Below are 19,503 nucleotides of genomic sequence, written 5' to 3'. Positions count from 1 at the left end.
TTCAGGTTTTTACCCAGAAAACCCTTTTAACTCATGCAATGTTAGTTTAATGGTATCGTAGCATACATTTTCTCTGCTCCCCACAGGCTTTCAAATAATTCACTCCTCCGTTCTCCCTGTGAATCTTCCCTTTAAAAAATATGACAGGCTGAGTTCAACATTTTTCAGAAAAAAAAAAATACTGCAAGTTCTTAACTTCCTCTTCATAGAAATACTTCCCTCACAAACTAGACACACTATAGTGAAGGGCCCTGAACTGGTCATATTATTTCAGATGAAGCCTCATTAGGTAACCTCTCATAGAATGGAGAAGGTTCTCGGGTTCTTTAATTCAGCAATTCATGTGGAAGAGAAGGTAGTGAGAAGTTGGTCACTAAATTCCTGATGTTCATTACTCTAAGAACAGAAAGAATGGTGACAGGACTGGAATGAAATTAAATTCTTAACACCAAACACGAACACACGAAAATAAAACGCACGTTGGTGTCTCACCAGTAATCGTAACTATCATCCCAATTGTCAAAATGCACTAGTAAGCGATCTTCAACAATATCTGCTATGGTTGCCACACACACCAAGGAAGGGTTCTTCCTGTCGACGGCCTCCAGCTTCATTCCAACCTGAAATTCTTTAGGCATTGGCCCATTCTAACACAGCACCAGACGGAAGAGGCACAAAGAGAAACAGGACACCAAAGAGGACTGAGCCACTGTCAAAACTTCTAGGTTTAGCATCAGAACAGTCTAAGGGGTATCAACACTTACCCTCCGGAATGAAACCAGCAAATGCTAGTAATAATATTGCAGTAAACTGTTAACGAAGTTAACCTTCATAACAAAAACCCAGGTAACCAGCTTTTACATTTGCATGCAGGAAACTTTTATTTCCCTCCTCATTATCATCTTCCCTTTTCAGTTCTTAGAAGAAATGGTATTAATTTTAAAATATGATGTTTACTGAATGCAGGAGTGTCAAATAATTTTCTCTGCTCCTTGTAGGCTTTTGAATAGTTTCCAAACATCAGAGTTTGGAGAAGTAGTAAAGACAGGCTCTTTAGCACCAAAATTATCATTTACTTTGATGAGATCTGAAAATAGTGGCTTTCTCAATATTTAAGAAATACATGCATTAATCCACAAATAAACTTAAAAATAATCCAAACGCGCTTTTTGTAGCATCTGTACATATTTTTTTTCATATTAAAAACCAGTAAGGGCTATGATTTACTGTAACATTACAATAATAAAACTCCACTTCTTGTAGGGTGTAATTAGCCAGTCCTGGGATTTAGAGAGTATACATACAATATATTGGGACAAGAAGAGTTTTTTTCTATCTCTTCACTATCTATTCTGCACCCTTACTCTCGTTCTCTCCTGAAGAGCTGGTAGGTTGCTGGGGACACAGGGCATAAGGAGTATGCTCTACCCGAATCTTCATATGCCCCTTGAATCTGTATGAAATGTCACCCTGTTTCTTGTTACACATAAATCCAACTAAGCTGGGTTTATTCAAAGTCCACCTGTGATAACTACCAGTCTCAAAACACCAAAGGTAAGTTGAAACAAGTAACTCATTGGAAGCAAAAAGAAAAAAACATTTCTAAAAGGCATTTTAAATTTTAGCAGGATTTAAATATAAAATCTTCAACTCTCTGCCTCTGACTAAAGTATTTAATTGTAAATTTAAAGGAGGAAAAAAGATATTACCATAGGAAATTGACAAATTAAGTGAGAAAAGTCATAGGAAACTAAGGATTCTGAAAAGATTAAAATACAACAGAATATATAGTGGATTTTAAGACATTTAAGTTCAAGTGGAAATCTGATTTATACTGAGGAAGAAAATACTTACAGAACTCCGGTTTCTGAATAATTTCTTGGGAGCATTTTGCAATTTGCAGGCCTTCAAGTAATCCATCCAAACAAATTTATCTTTTCTATAACCTAAAAAAAATATGGATTGCTCAAAATACCCACAGGATGTAACCATGTGCATATTAAATATATTAGCCTTCTCTAGTCTTCTGTCATTAATTCAATGTCCTTTAGCAGACCACAAAAGACTTAAATTAAAATCCCTAAATTGTTTCAATGTTTTTTAACGTATGAAATTCAAAACTGTTGTGACTTCCCATCAGGCGTGCCACTCCCTACAAATTTTTTAAACTCATTAAGATATGGAACTGGTACCCTGGAAGCCTGACGGGAGTCTCATCTCTTAGTAAGGCTTTCCAACATGGAAAAAGGGAAGAGACAAAGTTCCTGAGTTGATCATCACCCTGAAGAAGTCATCTCACTGAGAATGTCAGAGATCCTACTGATGCAACAATCCAGGGTGCCAGCCCTTGGGGAAATTACAGAAACCCCTTCACAATCCAAAGACCATCTGGCAGCCCCAGATTTCTGCTGTTTATCTTTATGGGGTTTCCATTTTTTACTTTTCCTCCTCTCCATATGCCTTAAAGTGGCTCACACAGTGCTTGCCCCGATAAGAGGGGCTCAATAAATATTTTCTGATTAAGTGTTACACAGAATAAAAGTCAAACTCCTTGCATAGTCCCCAAGGCCAGGGTTAGACCCCTAACTCCATCTCCTACCTCTTGCCTTTGTTTTCTCTGCTCCAGCCACATTCATCGCCTCGAGATTTCTCAATGTGGCCAGAAGCTCCAGCCCCAGGGTGTTTACTCTTGCTTTTCTCTCTGACAGGCTTCTTAGCCAAGGAGCCTCACTGGTTTCCCTCATTTCATCCACCTGTGTATGGGAAGTGATGTTCTCACGCCCTTCCTCAGCAAGCTCTCCGTCCCCTAACCCAGTCACTGCTTGACACTATAGCTTATCTTTATTACTGCTCTCCCCTCTGGAATGAAAGCCTCATGAAGACGCAGATGGTTTACTGTCCCCAGTGCCTGCACACAGCAAAGGCTCCATAAATACCTACTGAATGAATGAGCCTGTGACCAGCTTTCATGAAATCCAGCAATCTTAGGGATTCTGCCATCAGTCTTAGGGATGGATCCCCCAAGGATACTCTGAGTTGGTTACGTAGAATGAAATGACTATATACTGACTCCAGAAGAGCCACAGCCATCAAATACTCTAACATCCAAGCAGGAGACTGTATACAGAAATCTGCTGTGCAAGGAAATGGGCCCACAGGCATCTCAACTGATTAAATCCTCATCTCACCAGCACACAGCAAATAAAAAAGGCTTCAGTCACATCTACCAGCACCAGGTCCTCTAGCACATAACAAAAGACAAAGATGAGATTTTCAATTCCGAAAAAAAGAAAGCAGATTGTGAAACTGTCTTCTCTTTCATAGTTCCCTGTTTTCCAAGATTTGTTTGAAACAGATGACATGCAGTGAATCAAATTTCCTCCCTGTATGACATCAGTGACTAAGTGAAATATTTCATTTCAATCGTGATAAAAAATAAGTTTCTTCATTCCTTATAAGGTTTTAATAAACTTTATGTAACTCATAAGATTTAATTTCTGCCTTAGGTACCTTATCAGAATATTTGACCATAGTAATCAATGGTGTTTTTCTTTTAAAGACATTTATTCATTTATAAAAATGGTGTCCTTGTAGTCTTACTGCTTTTTGTGGGTTAAACTTTCATTTTGAAAATCAATTCACACCAGGCTCTCTTGTTAGTGTTTCATAAAATGTTGTTAAAATAAAACAAACTCTCTTTCCAACCTGGCTTACCCTTAGGGATGTGCAATTCATGTTTGGTCTTTTCACACCACCCTACTGGATGAATGTCAGGGGAACCAGCATTGGTCCAAAAATCGTAGCAGCTTAAATAACCATCAAAATGAAGTCTTAGGCGGTAACCACACACCTGTAAAATGGAATGTTTACAATCCTTCATTAAGTGTCACACATTTGAAGGGTACACAAAATTAACAAAATTGTCATATATTCTGTCAGTTCCATCAACATATTTGAACAAATCCTTCCATACACATGTGTTTGTGTTAAAAAAACAAATTTAGAGGGGTGCCTGAGTGGCTCAGTAGTTTGAGCATCCGACTTCGGCTCAGATCATGATCTCGCGATTCATGGGTTCGAGCCCTGCGTTGGGCTCTGTGCTGACACCTTGGAGCCTGGAGCCTGCTTCAGATTCTTTCTCCCTCTCTCTCTGCCCCTCCCCCACTCTGTCTCTGGCTCTCTGTCTCTCTCTCTCTCTCAAAAATAAAATAAACATTAAAAAAAATTAAAAAAACAAATTTAAAGAGGACAACTGAATAAAGCAAAATGCTGACAAACAGACACTATCTTTTAAGTATCTAGAATTTTTTTCTATAAAAAAATATCCTTTTACTCATTCTAGAAATCTGAGGTCAATTTACATCTCCATCAATCAAAAAGTTTATTTGTTAATTCAATACCTGTTAAATATTGCTTTCAGAAACCCCACCTCCTGTTGTCTAGCTTGGATTCATATCCCAAGACAGTGTAAGCTAAAGTACAGAGCAAAACCAAAATGGACATGGCCTCATTTCAACTCTAACATATGGATCTAGCATACCTAATAAAGGAAATAATAAAACAATGTGGAATGCACCCTTAAGAGATGCTATACAAATTTTAATAGCTATAATCAATCAGTAAATTAAGTGAATAGTGTTTTTTATGTGGTTATTAAAAATACAGAGTTTTCATCATTTTAATAATATAAAACGTTTAGTAAATATTACATCTTATAAGCCATTTACTTTCATCAATGGCTCTTCATTCTATATAATTTTCATAAAATGCTTGCATTTATATAAATATATAATTCATGTGCATAGGCATTTTCATACACATATGTCATTAGTTCAGCTAAAACTTAAATAATTATGTCTCTTTTAACAGACAAAAGTAACACTGTGGGATTCACTGATTTTCATCAACCTCAGATGAAAACTTACCAATGGAAACAAGGGTAACTGCTGGTGATAAAGGACTTATTAAAAGATTAATCTTCAGAGAAGGAAAAAAAATTCATTAAGAAACGTATTTCACCCATCACTGACTAAAATTAATCCATAATGTACTGGAACTTGTTTATAACAGAAAGCACTCAAATTCATTATTCTCTAGAAAATTCTCTTCTGTCACTGTGCACTCAGCCCAAGACAGTAACACCATCTCTTACCTCAGCTACAGACAGTACACAGAATACAGATGGATGTCGGGGGTCAATGCCTTCTAATCTCATTCCAACCTGAAAACCATTTTCATGCTCCGGAAAGGATTGGTCCTATGAAATTTCATGATATAACATTAGCTACTGAAATATCGTCACAATTTGATATTAAAACACTTGGTGTGGCTATGCATACAGTCAAGAACTTACTGTACTAGTTTGAAATCCCAGTGATATAGTTAAAGATAGCTTCTAAAGATAGAAGGCTGCTTTTCTATATTTGGCCCACAAAGAGTGTTTGATCATTTGATCATTTGATCATTATGAAACAGTTCGTATGAGAAACTACATGGCCTATGAACTCCCCATTTATCCCTTTTGCCCGTTTTTCCTTAGTGATTTTAAGGAATTCTTGCCACACTCTGGAAATAATCATTTGTTGATTATAATGATTACCTATTCCCAGTATATGACTTGGCTCTTTGTTTTCTTTATGATAACTTTGTTGTAGAGAATTTTTTTTAATTTTAATGTAGTAAAATATACCAATTATTCCCTGTACAGTGTGCACTTCTAATCTATGAAATGCCTCACAACCCTGAAGTTACATGGACATTCTTCTGGTGTTCTTTTAAAACTTCTGTTCTTAATATTCAAATCTACAACACAACTGGAATTAATTTTGTTCTATGGTGTGAGGTAGGATCTATTTTTTCATACGGAAAACGGAGTATTCGGCAAAATTTTTGGTATAGTCTCCAGTTTTCATTATTCAGCAAAGTTATCACTATTATATCATGTTTCAACATATCTGTAGGTCTATTTCTGGCCTTCCTATTCTGTTCATTGGTGTATTTGCCTATATCACATTGTCTCACTTGCTTATAATGACTGTCCAGAGAGCAATCTTTATCATATTGAGTTTTCTAATTCAGGAGCTTGTTCCCTCTCCATTTGACCTAATCACTTTTGTTTGTCCAAGATGTTTTTACAATTTTAAAACAGACTTCATATGTTATTAAAATTTTCAAACAGGCTTCAAAAATGCTTTCTTACATTTATTTCTGTATACCTTTCAATGTTTATTGTTACTGTGAATGGAATCTATTTTGTAATAGACTTTAATGTATTCCCATTCATATTATTTTCTTTAATACTAGCCTTGTTTCCCACAGCCTTGCTAAATTATTATTACTTTTGAGCAGTTTTGAGCAGATTCAGCATTACTAGTCAATTTATTCTTAATTTCAGATAAATTATAAGTATGCTAATAGAAAGTAATGATTGAAATCTAGTAGTTCTATTAGATCAAGAGCTGATTTTTAATCACTAATTTTATTACTATTTATTACTAGTTACATATTAGTGTTTATTTTTAGGGTGAAATTTATTCTTTTGGAAAAAATATTTTCATTTGGATATAATGTCAAACTTACAAGTTGCAAGAACAAAATAATACAGAGAACATGCATAGCCTTTGCCTAGACCCAGTTATTCTTAACAATAGTAGAAGACCTCATTTGTTTTATCATTTCTCTTTGTTCCCTCTCTCATACATCTGTGTATGTACACAGATATAGATATACACAATACATATACATGTACTTATGATTTTTTCTAAATCATTCGAGAGCCCTTTACCCTTAAGTACTAAATGATTTTCCCAAAGAGCAGGCAGTGTACATTCCCCAAGAACAGGAATATTCTCTTACATAACAACAGTTCAGTTATCAACTTCTGTAAATTTAACATTTATATACTGTTAACTAATCTTCCATTCATATTCCAATGTTTCCAACTTATCCAACAATGCACTTTGTAACATTGTCCCCCTACAGAACAGGATTCAGTCTAGGGTCAGATATTAAATTTAGTTGATATGTCTTTTTACTCTCCCTTAATCTGGAACATTTTTCATACTATTTATCTTTTATAACATTGACATTTTTAAAGAACATAGTATTTCCCTTCCAACGTTCTGTTAAATAGAAAGTTTCTCATTCTGGATGTGTCAGATGTTTCCTCATGATTACATTCGGGTTATGCATTTTCTGCCAGTATACTATATGGGTGATGATGTGTCCTCAGGAGATCACATCTGGAGCCACATGATGATATCCATGACTCCTCTTTCTGGTGATGTTAATTTTGATCACAAAATTACAGTGTTGTCAAACTCCTTCATTATATAGTCACATAGAAAACACACATTCACATACATAATAAACATTTACACATATATGTACATATATGCATACTTATGTATACTTTATAAACGTCAAGTTCAGACAGATAAGTCTAATTCCAATCCATCCCTAATGGGCTTATTCTGCCTTTTTCCATCCACTTTTGTCTTTTTCCTCCAACCAGGTCCACACATGTATTCATATACTGAATTCTATAGTGTATCTGTTAGAGTTTCAGGACTATCACCTACACTCCTATAATAAACATATCTACAGAAAAATTTCAAGATTTGCTTGCAATTCTCCCTCCCTGCCCTGCCATCCAAGAATGGGGTATATAGTTAAAAACTGTGTTCATATACTACTTGGATTCATGTTTTTCTCTGTCTTTAGTGCAGTTATGGTATTCACTTGAAATATGGTCGAGTTCGTTGATTTAAATGTGCTTTCGGTTCTTAATAATTTATTTTTATCTCTTAATATGTAGAATGTTAACATGCTTCCAAAAATTAAAGCTATACAAAAAAAGTTCTCAAAGAAGTGCCTCTCCCTCCCATATCCTATCCGCCACACTCCACCTCTTATAGGTAACCAACCTCGCTGTTTTTCGGCCTGTCCTTCCTGGATTTCATTTTGTAAAAATAAACACTTATGTTTATGTTTTGTCTTATTTTTCCCTTCCTTCTGACACAAAAGGTAGCATACTATACATACTATTTTGCACGTGTCTTTTTTCACTTCCTAATGTCCCCTGGAAATCACTCCATGTCAGGTCACAGTGACGTCCACATTCTTTTTCACAGCTGCATTTTACTCCACTGTGTGTATGTATCATAGTTTACTCCACCATCCTCTACAGCTGGGTGCATGCCTTTTTTATATGAACATGAAATTGTTTTCATAGCTTTATAAATTGGCTTGTAAAATGTCGTTAAGAACATTCACAGATCATTTTAGAAGCTTCCAAGGAGAAACTTAAAGGATGACAAAACCCAAAATGAAATGGCAAGAATGAATGATTTCTCGAGAATATTTTATTTCTGCAAAAATAAATGTGATGTGTGTGTTTAATTCCCCCAGCCTTCTTCTCACATCTACTCTGTTTTCCCGCAGATTGTATGTAACAGGTTTTGTGTGACTGCCTCCTGTTCGCTGCTTTGAAATTTTCTTGGTTAACTTCAAAAGCACTGCACACACATACATGTGTGTACACACAACACTGATAAGAAAGCAAAGGGGAAGGCGAGACACGGGGAGTATACTAATAATGCTGAAAGGAAATTTAAGAAGCTACTAAAAACTGAGAGAACATTTTTCATGTTTTAACAAAACTTCAGGGGCGCCTGGGTGGCGCAGTCGGTTAAGCGTCCGACTTCAGCCAGGTCAGGATCTCGCGGTCTGTGAGTTCGAGCCCCGCGTCAGGCTCTGGGCTGATGGCTCAGAGCCTGGAGCCTGTTTCCGATTCTGTGTCTCCCTCTCTCTCTGCCCCCCCCCCCCCGTTCATGCTCTGTCTCTCTCTGTCCCAAAAATAAATAAATGTTAAAAAAAAAATTTAAAAAAAAAACTTCAAATACAAAACTGGAGACGGGGAGGAACCAGTATTCTATGGAATGGACTATACTTTCTTTTCACATGTGAATGACAAATTCAAGATACTGACAATAATTCACAGCCAGGAGTTAGGATGATCAACATTACTCTTGTTAGCTTTTTCAGAGGTTTTTTTGAGTGAAATTTGGGAGCTTTAGATAACATTGCAAGGGACGCTGCATGGCTAAAATGACTACAGCATTCTTTGGAGGGTTTCAAATAAAAAACCAAACATTCATTTTGACAATCTGAAAGGCAGCATTTAGTGAGAAATAGCATTGTCTTTCATCAGTCTCTTTTGTTTAATGGTTTATTCATAGCACATTGAATTTTTTTCTTCTCTAAATATCATATATTTTATGAACATAACTGATAGCCATGTTGTAAAATTATATTTTATGATGACAAAAGGGAGCTGGAATCACACATAAAGCAAACAATAGTCTGTTAAACTCAGTCATAAAAAATCGTAAGGTCTGTGGACCTGAAAAAAACTTTTAGAGATAAATAAACTCAAACCCAGAGAGGTTAAGAGACATTCTCAAGGTCACACAACCTGCTTAGCAGCAGATTGTAACTAAGGACCCAAATCTTCTGCCAACTCTTTGCTCCACAGCTGCGGACAGATGTGGAAATGGAACAAGAGACACAAAACCTGGTGGAGGCCTCAAGGGCATTTCCAAGGGTGCACCGTGCACTCTGGGGTACAGAAGTTAAGTTGTTTTGTTTCGTCATTTTATTTTTCCAGACAATTGCAAAATAATGAATTTTGTCACTGATGATAGACAAGAAGAATTACTCACAGTTCTATACCACATAGCAAGAGCAGGTACAAATTACACACTTTTATTTAAAAGTAAGATGAGTCAGAGCATTAGGAAAAACAAAAACAAAACACCATGCCCAGAGCAAAGCAGACAGGCTAATAGCAAAACCCTATTATGAAGTTTGATGCATAGGCACTCTTCATCACATGTGTGTGCCAGTAGATCTCTGCTCCCAAGTCATAAATGTATGGCATAAGCAGCTCTTGGACACTTGGTGGGTGTGCGTGAGAAATTCTGGACATTTTCCTCTGTTTATCACTGAGACCCTCATTACAAGAGAGATTATGCTCATGATGATTATTTTTGACCCACTCTACAGACTGCAGCAGGTTGGTGGCCATCAGCACCAGCAGACCATTAGCTGGATATATGTTACAGAACAGTGTCGATTATCTAAGTGGAAGATTCTACCTAAATGCCCACAGGCATTCTATTTTATTCACAGGCAAGAGTTGGAAGTCAGTGGTATTTCCCTGATCTCAGTTCAGTGCCAAAAGAATTGGGAGAAATTAGGCATGTAAGGGAATCATAGCCACTGAAGCACACACTTTTAGCATGCCATGCAAAGGCCTGGTCCAGGACCACAGGCTGCTGGTTTCCAATCCTTCACATGATGGTCGTCAAAAGGAAAGATGTTTGTATGGATTTTATATGCAGATGATGTATCAAGATTTCTTATAACAACAAATACCACTTCCTATGAATCTAGTGGTCTTCTTCTTCGATGGTTCATCTCAGCAACATCTTCAAAATCTCAAACTGTCTCAATGTGTATCTCCTAGGCTGAAATGCCACGATTTTAAATGTGACAGGTAAGATAGCAAGAAGTCTTATGTAGGCAAACTGTGATATAAACAACTTGACCACAGAGAATTTAACTCTTGGTCAACACTTGATGATTTTTTTTTACTCAATGGGGAAACAATCAGTCATGTAATTGGTAGCATAAAAAATCATTCAAATACCGCAGAAGGGAACATGAAGAAACATTCTCCTAAGACAAATACAATGAAAGAGAAGTTACAAGAAGTAGAGAGAATCAGCCTGCCAGGTTTTGAGGGTGATATTCTTGTTAACTTAACATTTGATAAAACAAAAGGAGTCCAAATTTACATTTGATCGAAATATCCAGGACAATACAGGTCTATCTGAAGGACCACCAAACACTTGCTATCATAGCCAACAACTTATAATAGGTACAATTATCTCACTAAACAAACTGAGGAATAAGGAACAAGAAGGGATGTGTATAGAGCTTGAACTGTCCTTTATCAGGCCATGTACAGATGGCTTTCATACAAATACTTATGTAGCACTTAACTCTGGGCCAGATCCTGTTCTAAGCACTTTATAAATACCAATTCATTAAATCATCATAAAAACCATATGAAATAGGCATTATGTACATTTTACTGATAATGAAACTGGGGCACAAGAGGTTACGTAATGTGCCTCCTGAGACCACAATGTGTGTCTGGCTTTAGTGTATGAGTGAGTAATCAGTATACTAGATCAACATCATCACACTCACTAAAGACTTCAACAATTCTTAAACTTTTATTTTATAATTAAAATGTAGAATGAGTTTTTAAAATCTCTAAAATATGTGGTCTGAATATGTACTATATGACCATTAAATGATCCCCAAATGCCATATGAGAACTTAATATGGACTAAAGGTGGCACTTTAAGCCAGGGGAGTAAACGGAACTATCATTAGGACACGTGAGTATCCATCTGGGAAGACTAACTCAATTATAAGCCTACCACAGCAATGTATGCAAAACTAACTTCAGAGGGAGAGAAAACAGACACAATACAATGGAATACAATGCCACTATTAAAAAAGACCTGAATTTGCTGAGGTGTCATGATAGCCATGACATACTGATACATATAAAGCAAGCATCAGATGAGTAGAACACAACTATTTATATAAGCATTATTCACATAGCTGCATAACTACATAATACACACCTGGAAGTATATACATGAAATCATTTTGAGTGGCTCACCTAGAAAGGGGAGCCAGCAGAGAGAAAGCCTTTTTACACTCTTCTGTCTTATTAGAATTTTTAAATGGCATTATAATTAGTTTTCAAAAATCAGTGTGCGCCCCCCCCCACACACAAAACTAAGTGATGATGATGCCAGGCAAGTAGATAGGACATAGGTCCCAAGAAGCCTTGTGTGTCTTGTTAAGGAACTTTCAGTTTATTCTTAGTCAATGAATTGCCAGAAAAAGCTTTTAAGCAGAGGGGAGGAAAAAAAAATTCTTGCATTCTGTAAAGATCTTATTAGTGGCAGTATGGAGAATTAACGTAAAAAATAGCAAGACTAGAAATAGGAAAGATGCTTACGGAGGCTTTTAATATCTACCGATAATTGAGAATTTGCCATGTGCCATGTATAGTACCTAATTCCGCTCATTTAAGCCTTAAAACTCACTGTACTGGAACTATACAATCCCCATGTCACCTATGAGGCTCAGAGACGTTCACAGCTAGTCAGTAAAAACCTGGACTGCAAATTCAAACCCGGGTCCGTGTGCTGAACCGCAATCCAGAACACTGCAGGAGGCTGGACAAGTGACAATGAGGACCACAACCAATGCAGAGCCGGAGCTGGGAACAGGCGGGAGGGGCAGGTTCACCACCCACGCAGGAGACAAGACAGGCAGTACCTGATGACCGGCTGGATGCAGAGGACAAAGATGGCAGGGAATTTTAAACTGGCACCCAGGTTTCAGGCTTGGAAGAAATACCCAAATTTTCCATAATGTGATAATTTTTACTTTTATAATGTTACCAATATCTCCTGATACCTTCAAGGACTTTATAGACAGCTCGTGGACAATGACATTTTTGTACCTACTTTTCAATTCCAACTTTCTGGTGCATTACTAAAGCTTCAAAGCCTCCCCCCCCCAACCCCCGGTACAGTATCTTGCAATGAATCTTTCATCTTTCAAGTCTATTCACTGCAAATACTGGCAGACTATGAGGGGTTATGAAACTCCTTTCTTGCTTTCTCCTCAGGGAGCTTTATGATTTTCACCTGAGCTAACACTAGAACCTATCAGGAATATTAGAATCCCTCCTGGCTTCCTCTGGTTTTAATCACAGAGAAAATGGAGATCTTGAATATATGTAAATCTATAGATAGACACAGATATACATCCATATATACATACACGCACTCACACAGAGCATCCAATCATGTACATATGCACATTTGTTTTTCTATTCTTGCCTAAACTACACCTTAATGTAGCTGTTTTTAATGGTGGGGCAGGGGCGGGGTCCATGACTTTAATGGTGGAGTAAGAGTGGCATCTATGATGTCTTCAGGGACTCTAGAAGCCTCCTTAAAATTTCGTGTGCAAATGGATCTAAGCACTTCTCTAAGGAGATTATCAATAGCTTTCATTAGATGTTCAAAAGGGTCTCAGACCTAAAAAAAGATTAAGAGCCACATGGCTGTCCTTTAAGGGAATCTGTCATTAATCAATCCACTGACTAAACAACATATTTAGGAGTCTTCGCTAAGCAGACAAAGCAGTTCACCGCAGCTGTTCATCACGGATATACAGGCCAGGCAACAAGGCATGCTTCAAATCCTGCTTTTTCAACTGATGCCTATTTTTGCCATCTATTTGTTAGGCTAATGGGGAAAAATCATCACCTACATAATTAAACATAACTCGCTGCAAGGCTTCAGTTAAGATGGCAGTGAAGGATGGCTGATTGTGTATTTTTAAACTCTCATTTTAGAGACTACTTCCTTGTTATTTTGAACATTTTTCATAGATTAATTCTGTATCCCAAACTGCTGCCAAGATTATAACAAGAAGCATTCTACAAAAAGAGAACACAGAACTCATGATACAACAAAAGTATTCTTTAATAAGTTAGTGGATATAATTCCTACTGCTTTTTTGTGAATCTATTTTACTATAATCTCAGATGCAAAAATTCTCATTTCTCCAGAACTAATGACCTTATTGGTAGTAAGAAATTTGGCTGGTGTGTGTGTGTGTGTAAATCCAGTTACCCTAACCTACCCACTGACTGATTTATAGTCTCAGAAACAAAAAGAAAACACTTAGCAGAGTGGGTGATATACTGTTGGATTTAGGAAGCTTTATACCAACAAAAATCTTTATGAACAAAGAGAAAGAACCCACACAGTATAAAATAAAATACTGCATAGGAACAACTTTTAAAAATAACTTCTGAAGTTGTCTGATAATTCACTGGCCATCACTGAGTAGATGCCACAAATATCTGAGTGTAGTGTCTACAACAATAAACCACATATTTTTTTCCCCAAATGACTAAACCCTTCTAGGGAAAAAAGACAAAGATATTTCTAATATAAATTTGCTTTAACTGAAAGAGAAGAGCTGTGAAAACTATCTACTCTTGATTCTGAATACCACTATTTTCTTCTTTTAATTTCTTTTCCTCTGAACATCTCTGAACACAACATTCAGCTTCCAGTTGGAACTGCAGATAAGCAGACTGTACAGGGGCGCCAAGCCTCCCCCACCCCAAGAAGGAACAGGCAATCCTGATCAGACTGTCCAGCCTCACTACTTCAGATGTGCTAAACCATTTCCCAGGCCTCTGGTATTTTGAATCCCACCATTACAGAGAAGTGGATTCTAAGAATAGGAAAAATACCTGAGCTACAAGTTCAGGATGGATCTTCAGTTTTGCCCCAGAACTTACAGCTTTAGAGAACATGAGAAATGAACATGAATGAGAATTCTCTCCGTTCTTCAGAGTCCCAGCCATTAATCAGCTTAAATGACTTCACTTTGCAAGGAGTCTAGTTTTAAAATATACTTCTTTCTCTGCCCTCAATATGCCTTGTGATTTAAACCCCAACCAAAGGTGTGAATATAATACACACAGTATTTTCTTCAAAACATGTTTTTTCCCTAGAACTCTTTCTTTTAATTAATTTTTTTAAAATTTAAATCCAAGTTAGTTGACATATAGTGTGATAATGATTTCAGGAATAGAATTTAGTGATTCATCACTTATATATAACACCCAATGCTCATCACAAGTGCCCTCCTTAATGCCCATCACCCATTTAGCCCATCCCCCCACCCAACACCATGCCAGAAACCCTGTTTGTTTTCTGTATTTAAGAGTCTCTTATGGTTTGCCTCCCTCTCTGTTTTTATCTTATTTTTCCTTCCCTTTTCCTAAGTTCATCTGTTTTGTTTCTTAAGTTCCACATGAGTGAAATCATATGATATTCTTCTTTCTCTAGCTGACTTATTTCACTTAACATAATACACTCTAGTTCCACCCATGTTGTTGCAAATGGCAAGGTTTCATTCTTTTTGATTGCCAGGTAATATTCCACATACATATATGTATGTATTCCATTGTGTGTGTGTGTGTGTGTGTGTGTGTGTGTGTGTGTGTATCACATCTTCTTTATTCCTAGGATAACTCTTAAATATCAATGATGTTATCTTAAAATGGGGCAGCAAAATACATACAGAAGAGAAAAACAAACAGTAAAACAAACAAGCACACACTTTAAGTATTTGACAGAGCACCTGGACAGAGACTATAATCTGATTCTAAGCACATGAGAATTCATAGTATAATTAGGTATTTCATTTTTGTTTATACAACTACCAAAAAAGCCATGCATGGTCATCAATGTGGCTAATGATTAATATTTAAAGTATTATCTAAAAAGGATCTATATTAAAACTACAATACGGTTCTCAGTGATTAGCAAGTAATTTGGAAGCACATTCAAAGCACAAAAACTTGACATTTGACTGAACTGTTTTGGTTGAAAAAGTCCTACTTGTCTGAAATTGTTCTACAGGGGGTTATAACAAATACGAATTTTCATGGCAGCATTTTTCTGCACCTGCAAAGCTAAACACAAATCCAGGCTTTATAAAAAACAAAACACAGACACAGGTTTTTCAGATTCTATTTAATGTACTGGCATATTTAAAAAATAGATTTTTAAAAATATAATTCAGGTCTGGGTACAGAAGTTAAATTTAGAGAGAGTGTGTAAGCTATTCTTTCACTTGGACTTCATAAGGAAAGTTGAGAGAGAACAACAGTGTGTTCAAATAAAGCTGTCATGTCTAGGGCCATTAGGAGATTAAATTGGGAAGGTGTCTTTGTTCCCCAACTACCCCCAGCTCTTTCCAAAAGAACCCCCCACAGCACATCATCCTACAGATGGCTGAAATTTCCTTATCAGGACACAAAGTATTTCTTTCCAAAATCGTAACAGATTACTACAGATTTTAGAGATGTAGAGGGACAGGGTATAATGCAAAAATGTGTTAAGGAGTGTCCAAGAAAAAGATGTTGCTAAAGGAAGCAGGGGGAGAAAAAGTAGAAACACTAAATCCACATGATGATTTTGCCTTGCTTTAGGAGACAAAGGAGAGCAAATGAGGAAATATATCTGTTTTCCTCATAAAGATGGAAGGAGCAGCATCACAACAAGAGTAGAAGATGTGGAATAGCAGTATCTATCAACACTAAGATTTCAGATGAAGCTCCAATGATGGGTGGTTTTCAGACTTGACATTCACCCTGAAGCACAGAAGATCAGGGAGCTGAGATGGAACACCTCAGTTGATAGGCCATGCTTGATGGGGGCAGCCAAGAGCATTACTGTGGTCAAAGAGAGGCAAGTCCCAGTGAGGATGAAGTCTCGGGAGACTTGGTCCTGGCTAGTGTTCTGAATAAATACTGTCAAGAAGGGCAGCGAGAAAGTTCTGGGGAGAGCAAAGGACTAGAATCTGAGAAGTATAATTTTAAGAATTCTTACATTTGGGCACCTGGGTGGCTCAGTCAATTATGCCTCCAACTCTTGATTTTGGCTCAGGCCATGATCTTGTGGTCTATGAGATCAAGCCCCACATCAGGCTCTTTGTTGACATTGCAGAAGCTGCTTGAGATTCTCTCTCTCCCTCTCTCACTGCCCTTCCCCCACTTTCTCTCTCAAAATAAATAAATAGACATTTAGAAAATGAATTCTTGCATTTAATAAAGTGAACTATACATCAGTCACTATATTGTGCTAAACGCTTTATATACATTTTATGTAATTCCTCAAAGTCCCTAAGAAGTGGGTGATACTATCTTCCACTTTCAGTTAAAAAACTAAGAGTCAGAGAAACACATCAGAGTCCTTCTTCTATTGAGGGGAGAAAAATTTAAAGGCCTTATTGAGGAAGCACATGTCCAAGCACCAAGCCAATTAAAGATGCTCAAAAGTGCACCTCTCCCAGAGAATCACAAAGCAGAGGGAATTTTTAAAAAAGAAAGAAACCCAATCAGTCTTCACAGAGATTACAGTTCTACCCAGACACAAAACACACTTGTGTGCAATCACACAGAACAACATAAAAAGCCATCAGACATGCTATGTACACAAATGACAACCAGAACCACAATTTACAACAATCATTCCAGCAATACAAATCTGTTACAGTTGTTATCAAAATGAAGTGGAGGGCTTACTCCCAAATGAAGGCAGTAATGGTAGGGGCCGAGAGAAGAAACTGAAGGGGCAAAACCTGAGCAGACTAGATTGCCAGACATACTCAAGCAGAGAGAGGAGGAATGGCAGCTGGCCACAGGGCAATGAGAGTAGAAGGCCCTTCCCAAGGATGAGGAGCCCATGAAGCAGACTCACACAGGTAGACTGAGAAGAGGAATCGGTCTTCATGTACTGAGTGTAAGCCTGCTGAGGGCCACGCTGGGGAAGAGGCCAGAAGACCAAGAGAAAGGTCTGGGAGGTTATGGCCTCCATGAGGTCTAGTCAGAACTCGAGTTACGGGGATGGATGAGATGCCCCGGGAGCCATGTAGAATGGGGCCCTAGATGGAAGCCCAGGAGAAGAGGAGGACTTTCGGAAGCACCTGGTGAGGAGTGGCTGGGAACAAGCAAAAGCAGCAGCTGACCACGGACAGAGTCCTGGAGCAGAGGGGGTGTAAGTCAAGGATGTAAGTCAAGGTGTAAGTCAAGTCAAGGATGAAATCATCTGTGGGCACAGTTTCGGCAGTGGTTGAAGTAAGGGCCAGGATGCAGTGCTTGGAGGGTGGGTAAAGTTTAGAAAATGAAGAAAAGAGAGAATTCAGGTGAACATTTCAAGAAGCTAGACCAGACTAAGGAGATGAGCTATTGAGAGGAGGGCAGGACCAAGGGACAGCATGCTTTCCTAAAGATGGCACAGACAGGCATACTTATGTTCTAGATATAAACATTCAGAAGGGAAGGCAACTTACAAGCAGGACATGAGATGACTGACGGGTAGTGGATGAATTCTCTCTGGAAAAGCAGAAACTGGAAAGCTCCAGAGCATAGGTAAAGGGACGAGGAGCAGGAAGATTTCTTCCAGTCCAACCCGGGAAAGATGTATGAATAGGTGTGAGTCACAGTTTGTGGCAGGAAGTGGAGGAAGGACACAGCACATCCATCAAGGGACTGACTCCTTCTGCTGGGAGGGAGGGAGAGAGGGCAGGTGCCTGAGAGAAGAGCTTTCCTAGGAAACAGGTGGCGCTCAGACTGATGACCCAGAAAGATGCCCAGGCACTGCCCTCTCAGCAGACTGTAGGTCTGCAGTGCCACCAATCTGCAAGGCTTTGTGGTTCTTCTCCAGCAGTGCCTGGTGGCTTAGTTAGGTGCAGAAGTTAGGCACACATGATTCATCCAGAGCCGGGGTTTGGGCGGTCACATATGGGGAGAGGATGACAGGGGGACAAGGCAGTTGAAGATCCTGGCAAGAGAGTGGCTGAAATGATGGACACAGGGGGCCTAGCTTGGCAGGGGCAGGTGTGAAGCCAGAAGGAAGAAAAAGGACAAATTCAACAACCACAAGTGTCAATGAAAGGAAAAACTGGTGTTGTGAAAATAAGGGGAAGAAAAGGCTGCACTGGCAGTGGACGGGACCACAAAGTGGGACTTAAAGGTCCACACTGCAGGGGCACCTGAGTGGCTCAGTCAGTTAAGCCTCCAACTCTTGATTTCACTCAGGACATGATCTCACGGTTTGTGAGTTCGAGCCTCAAGTTGAGTTCTGTGCTGACAGCTCGGAACCTGCGTGGGATTCTCTGTCTGCCCCTCCCATGCGAGCGCTCTCTCTCTCTCTCTCTCTCCCTCAAAAGTAAATAAATAAACTTATAAAAATAAAGGTCCACACTGCAGAAGGTGTTTGGTTCTGATCTATGCAAGTGTGGCGTGCATTGGTGGACTGTGCTGGAAAGGAGGGTCAGGCCCTGGGGGGAGGGACTCAAGGTACCAGGTGCTCATGTGGGCAAAGGATGTGCAAGGATGAGAACAAGACTGTGGCAGGAGAAGAGGAAGACTCAGGAGCACAGCACGTGAGTGTGCACACACACAACCATGCACATGCACAATCCAATGAAGTAATAGGGGTGGAAACAGTAGGGAGGAGAAGGCATAAACCTCAAGGGAGGAAGGCTGGGTGCGTGACAAAATACTAATGAGCAGGCAGGAGGCAGGAGGAGGCTGGGCCCACTGACCCTGAGGGATGGAGAAGTGGGTCTGGCAGAGGAGAAAGTACACTCTCAGGAAGCAGAGGTTAAGGCCAAGCAGCTGTGCATGCTGGCTGGGGAAAGAAGGGACCCATATGTTGAGCTAAGGATGATGCATCCCTTGTTTTGCCACAGGGCGTGCTGCAGAGATCACAAGAGAATGACAGGAGGGGGCTGGCCATGAGAAGTCAC

The 19,503-nt window shown here is 38.6% G+C and overlaps 1 protein-coding gene across 2 annotated transcripts in view; it reads right to left on the bottom strand.

Annotated features, from left to right (window-relative positions):
* The window catches only part of L3MBTL4 (L3MBTL histone methyl-lysine binding protein 4), a 450,084-nt gene that overhangs the window by 274,606 nt on the left and 155,975 nt on the right, over positions 1–19,503 (bottom strand). For both annotated transcript variants that reach the window (XM_043558331.1, XM_043558332.1), the window contains 4 exons: positions 5,153–5,257; positions 3,715–3,850; positions 1,855–1,946; positions 493–647 (listed from right to left, as the gene is read on the bottom strand). In XM_043558331.1, the coding sequence (XP_043414266.1) occupies positions 493–647; positions 1,855–1,946; positions 3,715–3,850; positions 5,153–5,257 (488 nt within the window). The remainder of the gene's footprint in view (positions 1–492; positions 648–1,854; positions 1,947–3,714; positions 3,851–5,152; positions 5,258–19,503) is intronic.

This window comes from Prionailurus bengalensis, chromosome D3, assembly GCF_016509475.1.
Source record: "Prionailurus bengalensis isolate Pbe53 chromosome D3, Fcat_Pben_1.1_paternal_pri, whole genome shotgun sequence".
Lineage (NCBI taxonomy): Eukaryota > Metazoa > Chordata > Mammalia > Carnivora > Felidae > Prionailurus > Prionailurus bengalensis.
The sequence above is the reverse complement of the archived record's forward strand: the minus strand, read 5'-3'. Positions and strand labels throughout refer to the sequence as shown.